We start from the raw sequence: 11353 nt of genomic DNA on the forward strand, positions 1-11353 counted from the left end.
GAGCATTTTGTACCTGATAAAAAAGGTCATGTTAGCGAGTCTGGAAACCCCAGATCTGAAAATACACTGAATGCAACCCTAGGAGCAAGGTAGTATACTCACCAGAGATTACATCTAGCTCGGCACTTAAAGGCTTCTGCTGCAGCCGCGATTGTATGAATTGGCACCTGACTGATGCCCTGCAGGGGCCATGCCATCTGGTGCAGTTACAGAGTTGCTCCCTGCCTGGAGCTGCTCACTGCAACTAACTGTATGCTGAGCAAACTGGAGGGGCCTCAACAGGAACACAGAGCCCCGCTGGAAAACCCTGCCAGATCCACCTACTGTATTTGCTCCAATTGCGGCCACTATCACACCACCTTTGATGGTAGTAAGGCATAGCTGCACATGCCGAAAGCAGGCTCATAGTGAAAGAATGTGGCACTGAGTAGCCGTCCACCACTACCCCAGAAATTTTCCCGGCAGCCCTGGGGGAACGACCATGCAAGGCAGCAGTCGCAACCTTCAAATTAGGCCCCACTGCTTCTGAAGTGGGGGCAAAGAAAGGTAGGACAAATAAGTTAAACAGAAAGGAAAATAAGTAAGAAAGAAGTAACAGAGAGTAGAAAAGTGAATATGGGGTGTGATGACTTCTGCTGTCTACTGTATGTCACCAGGACAGTGAACAGTCCTGATGACACACAGGAGACACCAGAAGTCGTTTCATTTATAATTTTTTCTCAATTTCTACCTTCTATAAAACCAATTGACCTCATAAGGTAGTGGTCTCAGTGTTTATATTAATTTGTATTATTCCAACTGTACTCACATCAATATTTTTGGAATTATTGTCTTATATAAGAGAATGTGGTACAAACCTTTTTATTAAGTGTATTATCTCACTGTTATACACGTATCACTGACTGTTTTATATTTTGCCACTATCAACACATTTGGCACATTGTTTATTTAAGTTTGTGATATTATTTTTTGTTAATTAATCTTTTTATTATTGTTTGTTATTTATTTGTTATTTTGCTATTTTGATTTATACAATATATATGGGAGACAGGCCATCTACCTGATACTCATTAAAAGTTTTATTTTAAACAACAATTCATGACCCAATATATGTGTGCCCTCCAAAAAGTATTGTAGAGTGTGTTTGGAAAAGAACTGGAATGCTGAGTCTTTCTGTTTGAACCCAGTTCGTATTATGGAGAGTACAGATTAGTCTAATTTAGTTTTTCTATAACAGATTATTTTATTGAGTGTTGATTTATGTGCAGTAAAGTGAGACCTCTAGTGTCCTTCATGGAAATCTTCACAGAACATAATACGCATATAGTAAGAAAGGTAACCAGTGATATCCCACTGCTCTTCCATAAAATACAACATACTAATAAAGACAGATCCCTGTGTAAAAAGTCATATTCTATAAATGTATGAATTTTGTTTTATAAAGTGGTAGCAAAGCCAATCAGATGTGTGTGTTGGAGTTCACATATTTAATTAAAAAAGTACATATGGCACTTTAAAGGCCAGTGGCTTAATAAAAACAAACAAGTATGTATAGGGGATAGTTGAAATAATTATTCACCATAAACTTATTTTTGATAATTATTTTTTTGGGTTATCTCATACTTACCAAAAGAAATTTGAATCAGGACAGGAGGCATGGTCATGCCACGATGGTGGTACCGCATAATAGGTGGCGTATCCCTTACCCTCTCCAATTCTCTCCAAACACCCATTTACCGCTGCATATCCATTTATTACTGGCATACCTCTCAACCTTCTGGCCTTCAGGTTGCAGCTGCCGACAAGGGGGATGACTGTACAGAACCTTTAAATTGGGACTGTTAGATTTTTCTTGTGTACAGGGTCAGTCTTGCATTTTAGTTATGCGGCAAGCAGAATCAAAGGAAAATGGAAACCAAATTATAATTGCAAAAAAAGACAAAAAACTTTAAAAAATAATGTTCAAGGCAAGTCAATGATATAAGTCAAATATTGTATATTTTCCATAGGAATTTCTTACAAACAAAAAGCCCCACTACTTATTGATTATAACATTTATATGTACAGTAAATATTAACATACTGTTGCTGTACAAATTCGATTTAAAAAAAAAATCCCTAAAAATTAACTTTTCTTTTATAAATATTATAGTAGAGAATAACAATCATCATATTGGCTGCTAAGATGAAAAATTAGAGTATGGTAAATAGTAGTTAGATGTGATCCTGGGCAATTTGTTTAAAAGTAATTAAAATATTTTTAATTGCTGCATTTACAAACCATGTCTAAATTGCTTTTTAAGTTCATATATACTGTAGTTCTCATATACATCTCTCATATACATCTCTCATATACTGTTCTCATAGACAGCTAGCTCTCATTCACGGCTCTCATATGCGGCTCTCATACACGGCTCCCATACACAGCTGTAATAACCATTTCTTACATACTGTTCTCAAATTACAAAATATTTTTTTTCTAATTCAAGGACCCCCTACCGAAACGTTGGAGCCTACAAGACCTTTGCCTACGCTTCCCCCACGTAGGATTCAATCCACTTCTGAAAGAAAGCATGAAAGACAGCCAAGGCCCCGCGCTCCATCAGGGGAGAAACCGTCCCATCCAGGCAGCAGGCCGAATATATGTGATGGAAATTTTAACACTGTTGCTCTTTTTAGAGGCGAGATGTTTGTCTTCAAGGTAATACTCATAATCATCAGTATTGATGCTTTACTGTAATAAATATTACATGTGAATCCAGTGGTATACACTTTGGCAGCAATGTTATCTTTTAGCACCTGCTTTGCCCCTTGCCCCTTGCTTGTAAATTGTAGCAGTGACTTCTCTAATTTGCTAATGGTGTAAATAGGAACCTTTACAAATAGCTATTTGACCACATACTGTTAGCTGCTGCTGGCTAAATGATGCTTAAAGCTCCCTTGAAGTGAGTAACCAGCAAGCAACAGCCTAGCAGATGGTGAGTACATGAATGGGGAGGGCCTACATAAGCAAACAGCCATGCACTACCCGCCAGATTAAGGTCTGCTTTGTGTATTTGCCACCATCAAGGATTTTATTTTAATGAGAGGAATTAGAAGTTGAAAAGATGTGCACCCTGCTTAGCAGGTTGTCCGGAGACCAAGAAATCCATTGATTGCCCTTTGCACATTCATAAGTTGATCCACATGTTATAAAGCCACATTATTTACTTCTTCTAAGAGAAGATACCATATTTTGTCAGTGCTCCACAGTCGGAGACACCATCCGAGCTCTGCTATTTTGGAGTCACCACATCAGACGTTGCGGCTCGCACCCCCTTGTGACACCAATACATACTGCTAGAATGAGTCTCCAATACCCCATAAAAAAATGTTTATGTCTTTAAAACACATACAGCTGGATTCAGTTAGCCTCGTTAATTTACCACGTGGGGAAAAGGCTATTCAATTAAAAGCCTTTTTCCTTCTGCGGTAAATCTGCCGCTATCGATCGATAACCCATAGATTCCAGGAAAAGTACCCAGAGCTATGAGTTAACATGTTTTGGCGGCCATGGTAAGGGCAGAAAGCTCTATTTAACATGGATTTCTGTTCGAGGAGAAATCCCCATTAAGTGGCTGCTGCTGGCTGTAATTGAATAGCCATTCCTGGATAATTGAATTTGACCCTTAATAATAGGTTATCTAATTGCATTTGGGTTAAAACAGAAATACATTTTTTTCCTGTCTTCCTACACTTTAGCAGATAGTATACACTAGAATGCTGCTAAATCTGTCTCTTCCCCATATTTGCACACAATGAGGAGAGTTGGCAGGAAAGATAATCGAAACACTTAAAAAAAAAAAATGAAAATGGTAGAAAATGATAAAGTATTTGTAAGTAGAGCACTATAGTCAGGGTAGTTGTGCATATACCATTCAGCCTAAAATGACTCATTTGTGGTAATGAGTCCACTTTAAAAATAATCAAAATAATGTAATTTGTGTTAAGAAATGTAATTGATTATTATTATTATTATTTATATGGTGCCACAGTGTTCATATTATTGTACAAGAAAATTATAATACAGCATTTTAAACAGTGTGATTTATATACCACTGAGTGACAAATGATAACAATATTAGTCATCGACCCAGTGCCCTGGCAAAGCAGACAAACAGGATCAGAGCTGCTAACTGAATGGTTGCACTTAAGAGAAATGGATGGTGCAGGGTGAGAACCAAGTAGATAGTGGAGGGTCTCGCACCTTAGAGCTCACCTTAGAGCTCACAGTCTAACGTACTGAGAAGAGATAAGGGGGCATGAATTATTATTATGAGAAGAGCTGGTTGACTTTGATGAACAGATGCATTTTCAGGACCCATTTGAAGCCCTGCAGGTTGGTAGTGAGCTGAGGGGATGAGTTCCAGGGGAGGATGGCAGCTCAAGGAAAGTTTTTACATGGGGAAATTAAGGAGGTAATGGGCTGTAGAAAGCCACCGAGTCTGGGTAATGGCAAGGGGGCATGGCCTAATTTAAAAAGGTGTTACCATGCCTTCTTACAAAAAAAATAAAAAAAACAGTATCTGCGGCCGTTGTGCCCCTCAGCCAGAGGCAGATCCAGGTAGGGGATCAGTGCAATTGCTCTCCCCCTTCTATGCGGGGAAAGCAGAGAAGACTGCTGCTGTGCTCAGCGGCAGCAGCACCCTCCTTGTACTCACTATGCTGTTGCCATTGGCAGGACTAGGAGGGGGGCGCCCCTGTGTAGGAAAGGTGACAATCAGAAGATGAGAGAGTGTGAGAGGGAGTATGGATATGTAGGAGGACGGTGAGTGATTGAGTGCTTTGAAATGAAGCTTGAGGAGCTTAAACTGGATTCTGTAGGAGAGAGAAATTTTAGAGGCAGCAGGTGTCAATGGGGATATTGAAGTCAACCACAATGAGGGAGAGGAGATAAAGTAGGGAGGCCAGGCAGCAAAAAAGTTATGGAAGGTGAAGTAGGGTCCTTGTGGAACAATAGATGAGGGTGACTCAGAGATGAACTGGCTGTAAGAGGTGGATAGAGTGACTTTCAAAGGAGGAAAAGAACAGTAGGGATTCAGGAGGAATGACTGAATAGGTGCATTGGGGGAGAGCAGGATACCCACTCCATCACCCTGCTCTCACCAGGGCAGGAGATATGGGAAAAGGAGAGCCCACAGAGAGAGAAAGAGTAGCATAAGAAGTGTTATCATATTAAGTCATCCAAGTCTCAGTGAGAGAACACTTACTTTCTACACGTTAATTTTACAGTATGGATGTTTTTAAATCCCAATCTTCCCCCTTAGCTGTATACAATTATCCCATCACCTTCACTTACACTATATTTTAAAACTAGCCCCAATCAGATATTCATATTATGTTTCTCTTACTTTTAATTACTTGAAAGTGGGATGCAGAAATTATATGTAATGATGGACCTTTAACTAAACTTGATATCATTATGCCGTATTAATATCTATTGTTCTGGCATGTGCCACAGAGCTGTAGTGTTGAAACAACTGTATCCCAAGTAGAAGCATAGTGTCCCAGGGCAAGGAAACCTAGAAAGACAAAGCAATGTGTTTAGTATAATTTCTAGTATGGACTTTTGTGACTGTCAGCATTTTACATCTCGTGGGCTGGATTATGTAGATTAAGCAATATTTATTATTTCTTTTATTATGTTATATGGGCTCTTTTGGACTAACAATGTAGACGTTAATCTTTATGGACTTTGGTTCAACCTTCATAAAATGTACTCAGTAGGGATGATTCTATTGTTTTTTAAATCGTGGTAATTAATGGGCGCCCAATGTTGCAATTTAATTGTTTTGAGTGCCCATTAATTATTGTGCTTCTCGCATCTAATTAGACCGGGTTTAGCCAGGTAGAATGACTAAACCTGTCTAAAGTCCTGGTAAAGGCGCCCAGAGCCAATTGAATTGCTCCATCAGGCTCCCCGCACTGACAGTTGCCGGCAAAAACATTTGAATTGCCCCCGATAAGAATGCCCTATCCACACGCACTTGAATTGATCTGTAACTGTTCCACAGGTGAATTAATTTTTTTAACAGACACGATTTTAATCCTATCTTCCGTATTTCTTTACATAAATCTCCTTGGCATGCCACAGCTAGTAAAAGCTTGCTTTATTCTCCAGGAACCACAAAGTATCCCGGACAGTAGACAGGGTATGAGAAGGCAGCTGACTGAATCAGTCACTACCGCATTATGTAAAAAAGATATATGAAGACTAAGGTTCCAACAAAATTAATCACAAATTAGCGACCATGACATAGCAGAGGTACCATAAAAGTGTTCTCAGGGCAGGTATGAGGAGGAAAGGCAAGAGACAGGATGCAAGGGGCACATTCAGAGAAAGACTGTGCAGGTGAAAAGTCACCTAAGTAGGTGTTATGTTACTGGGTCGATGTCACTAGTTTGAAGAATGCAGCAGCTCATAATTTGCACTTAACTATTGCCTGGAAATGGTAACCTATACACTACTTGTTTTATATTATAACTGTACTAAAATGTCTAAAATAGCATGAATTGTATGCTTCATAAGAAAGTGCAGTAGTTTGTTAAAGTGTTAGCAGGATGGTACTAGTCTCATCATCTTAATACTTTTCTAAACAGTGTGATGTATGAAAGTGTACAATTTAAGAAACATTAATTTAGTTAATCTTCTACTTTCTAGGATCGCTGGTTTTGGAGGCTTCGTAATAATAAAGTACAGGAAGGCTATCCAATGCAGATTGAACAGTTCTGGAAAGGACTGCCAGCTAAAATAGACGCAGCATATGAACGGTCAGATGGGAAATTTGTCTTCTTCAAAGGTACTTACAATTGCTCTCCAGACACTGCAATGGACTGTTTTATATATTAAACATAGACATTCTGAATCTTTCAGACTTATGTTCCAAAAGAGATTGTGATTATTATTATTTTATTTTATCCTTCACAAAAATGTAATTTTCTATTGTCATTGTTTTGGACCTATATTTTACAATACTTCTCTACTGATTGCTAAACTTTGCAGTTTTTTTCTAATATATATTTGGATGTGCTGGCTCCTTGGTTTACATATATATGAACAATTTTGAAAATGAAGCACCCAATAGTGCTTAAGTAATAATAAAAATGAGTTGAGTGATATTAGCCCAAGTGTTTAACACACAATTTTGCTTATCTTAGTAAGTGTTTCTCCAGATATTTTTATAGGAGAGGGATTCCACCTATCCATTATGTGGCAATATAAAACAGAGAAAGAAACATAGTGTGTACTGTTTTAAACAATAAAGGGTCCATTCTTCATGGTAATTATCGGGGGCCAATAATCAAGTATCCAACTCCCTGTGATTAACAGCGGTGGATACAAATTCACCAGAGCAATTCAACATTGCTCCTGTACAAAAACAGATGATCTAAAAATCAGCTGTCTCTGTGATCCCCCTCACTACTACATTCATAGCAGTGATTCAAGTCTGACTCGGCAGTGCTTTTGCACCTGTGTGAACTGGGTTTCTCGCAGGCGCACAAAGCCTCGGGTTTCGGCAGAAGCAGCAGGACAGGGACAACCCAGAACGAACGGGTGCAGGAGCAAATGCGATCTGAAAATCGGGGCTGAAAGGTAAGGTATCAGTGATATCTCCTTAGTTACCTTTATATTGAATAGCCCTGATCCTTAATTTCTACAAAAGTAGGTGAAAATGTTAATTTTCACCACCTTTTGTAGAAATTATGTGATGATGAATAGACCCCTAAGTGGTAGATTTTAAAATTAACTATTGGTAATATATACCAACATGCATCTAATGTGTAGTAACATATAAAAAAAAGCTGTGATATTAGATGGAAGAAAGTAGAAGAGCTAGCAGAATGGGCAACATGTAAACTGAAATTGGACAGTTAATTCAGTTTTTATATTTCTACTACAGGAGACAAATATTGGGTCTTTAAAGAAGTGACAGCAGAGCCTGGATATCCACACAGTTTGATAGAGTTGGGTAGTTGTCTCCCACGAGAGGGTATCGACACAGCTCTGCGATGGGAACCAGTTGGCAAAACCTATTTCTTTAAGGGGGATAGATACTGGAGATACAATGAAGAGAAGAGGACAGCTGATCCTGGGTATCCTAAATCAATAACTGTTTGGAAAGGAATCCCAGAAGCACCTCAAGGAGCTTTTGTGAGCAAAGAAGGGTGTAAGTAACAAAATATCTTTATTGATTACAAATGAAAACTAAACTGTTGTAAGTACCACAAGAGTCATTAAACATAATGCCTATTTAGGAAAATAAAGTCCATATTAGACATTTTGTTTAATATTCAAATATGTTATCAAAACCCAATTTAGTCACATGAGAGTAAACCAAATATTCACTGCCTACCTATAGCATTGTAAAAGCCAAGTCTATTTCATACTTCAGTCGTTTAAGAACACAAATACAGAATTTTATTAAATATGATTTAATATAATAAATATTACCAATGCTTACTGATTAAAAACTAGTTACAAAACACATATACAAATGCATAACAATTTTTAAATAGAAGAGAAATAAACACACTAAATGCAGAGATGACTCACATAATTTCATGGAGCAAGTAATTTCTCACTGAGCAAGGAAGCAAGGCATAGGTATTGCTCTTTTTACCGAAGAACATTTCAATTCATTAGCCCAAAATATGCCATCAATTTCTTCAGGAACATCCCATAGATATAGTATTAATTTCACCAAACTTGGCATAATTTTCTGCATATATGCATATGAAACATGATTTGGTTATATTGAGTACTAAAAAATATACATGATTCTTAAAGGTCCCTCATATGTAACATATATACAGTATATTACTGACACATGTTTTTTCATTAGGATATATAGTTGTACACACTGCTCTTTACAAGCATTTACTGTGAATTGGAAGTACTACATTTTACATTTTGGATGGACATCTTAACTACTTTTACACAGTGTGCCCAGTGCCTTTGTTATGGTCTATCACTCCTACTACAGATTTGTATTACAAATGACTAATATAATTATGGCTATTTGTTTTTTTCACAGCTTACACTTATTTCTATAAAGGAAAGGAATACTGGAAATTTGATAATCAGAAGCTGTCTGTTGAGTTGGGTTATCCAAGATCAATTGTTAAAGACTGGATGGGCTGCAACCAAAAAGATGTGGACAACAGCAAAGACCGACATCTACCACACGATGATGTGGATATAATGGTTACAATAAATGATGTGCCGAGCACTGTAAACGCTATAGCAGTGGTAATCCCATGCATATTGTCCTTGTGTATCCTGGTCTTGGTATATACTATTTTCCAATTTAAAAACAAAGGTGTACAACAAAATGTAACATACTACAAACGACCAGTACAAGAATGGGTATGACAAGATCTGGAATGCTTTTGTTTAATTTTTAGTTTTTATGAGGGCTAAAAGGATACTGGGATCCAAAGTCCATTGATCAGAATGGCAACAGATGTTCATCATTGGTGATCCCAGCTTTACCAGTAAGGAAAGACTTGACGGAATACAGAGATGGCCTTACACAACGGAGCCTCTTTCATTCTTACTGCCTCATACTTGTATCTTTTCTAGTGTGCCATTTCCCAGGCTCATGTTGTGAGCACTGAGTAACTTGCTTGGAAAAAATATAAGGATGTAACTGGTTAAGGACTTGTTTTAAAACCAGCTTTATCCATTGAAGTCAAATACTTTTAAACTTGTTTCTTATATCAATTTAAGCAGAAAGAGATGAAGCACACATTTCTCTGATAAGGCAAAGAATTGTTGCTAAGAAGTCTTTAAGAACATCTGTTCTTCTATATGGCTTGCACACTTAAATGCACAAAGAGGAACTCATCAATTCTTTCAAACCCTGCTGGTCAGAATTATTAATTACAAACGTTGTTAAATATAGATGATTTCATTTGGCATTCTCTGCCTGTGTAAATGAATTGCTGTACAAGTTTACAAGGATGTCTTTCTCAGTTTGTAATCTCACCAGGTACCAAGAAGAGAGTACACGAAAAATGCTCACAAAATTATGATATTTGATATATGTTGTGCTCATGTAGAAACCTAAACAGAAAGTAAAATAAAACAGTTACATTAAAATATAAAATGGGTTTGTTGAATATCGGTATAAGAGAATGGCTAAGCTTTTATTTTTTTATTTTGCTTTCAAGTAGGAATAGGTTTTTAAAGTATCCATACTAGAAAAACCTATTATAAATGACACTTCACTACCTACTGTAAACTGTAGGACTATAGTTCATGATACAATAGTGAGTGTATTATTCCTTATAGTTCATACATTTTCCTAATCGATACGGAAGTGATGATTTCAGCAATCCCCAAATTTAAGTAATGACATCAGAATTAACAGTTTTATTGATATATTATTTACATGAGTTTATACATATTATTAACATGTGTATTATATGCAGGATTGTGGAATATATGAATAAATAATGTGATATTGTTAGGGAGGGGAATGTTTTATTGGTCTATCAGTTTCATACATTTTTTATGTCCCATAATATAATTCCACGTTAGTCCAGTAGATGTTTAATGATTATGGGCACAGTGATAGAGATGTGTGCAGTTGGTAACAAAAAAATAAGTATTCTATGCATATTTTCAAGTATTCCAAAAATTTTATGTTGAAGCTTTAGAATTCCCACAAGAAATGTTTTGTTTTAAAATATCAATGCATGTAGCCCATTATTAGGGTTACTGTAGGAAAAAATAGAAGGAAGAATCAGGAAATATTGACAGATGTATCACACAATCTGCTGCTTAATGAAAGTTAAATAATGAAATAGCAGAAAAATTTAACAGTAATAATTGCACTGTGAAAATTTGCTTATTTTTTTGTGAAAAAATATGTAATTCTATCTAGAACAGAATAATTCCCAACATAAACCAATAGTGTGTTCATTTTACTGAACTAGAAGAATGAAGTATTGTTACTTGTAATCTGATTAGTTGCTAAAGGCAGCAGCTTCTTTTTGCAGTTTTTCTACATTTTTACCATTATATTGCTCTCACCCAGACTAGCAGAATGGTTTGGTTTCACCCCTGAGACAGCCAATGTTTCTGAGATGCTGAGATATTGGATTATTCAGAGTCCATGTCTCTGCAAAATAGTACCTGCTTTGTACAATATGTATGACTTTAATTTATGAAACAGTTGGGAAGAGAACTCTACTATTCATCTTGGCCAGTAGAACTTGCTCCATACAGTTTAGCGGAGTTTCCACTTTCAGATCCTCAGTCAATTTTATGTAACTATAAAATTGACTATCTTGTAATGAGCTGAAATGAG

General features: G+C 37.0%; 1 protein-coding gene across 1 annotated transcript in view; it reads left to right on the forward strand.

The window, feature by feature from the left end:
* The window catches only part of MMP24 (matrix metallopeptidase 24), a 166742-nt gene extending 156644 nt beyond the window's left edge, over positions 1–10098 (forward strand). The window contains exons 6-9 of the mRNA XM_088480820.1: positions 2489–2700; positions 6700–6838; positions 7940–8206; positions 9074–10098. Of these exons, the coding sequence (XP_088336946.1) occupies positions 2489–2700; positions 6700–6838; positions 7940–8206; positions 9074–9411 (956 nt within the window). The 3' untranslated portion in view covers positions 9412–10098. The remainder of the gene's footprint in view (positions 1–2488; positions 2701–6699; positions 6839–7939; positions 8207–9073) is intronic.
* Positions 10099–11353: the final 1255 nt, after the last annotated feature.

Source organism: Taudactylus pleione, unplaced genomic scaffold, assembly GCF_031769625.1.
Source record: "Taudactylus pleione unplaced genomic scaffold, aTauple2 ptg000256l, whole genome shotgun sequence".
NCBI classification, from domain to species: Eukaryota; Metazoa; Chordata; class Amphibia; order Anura; family Myobatrachidae; genus Taudactylus; species Taudactylus pleione.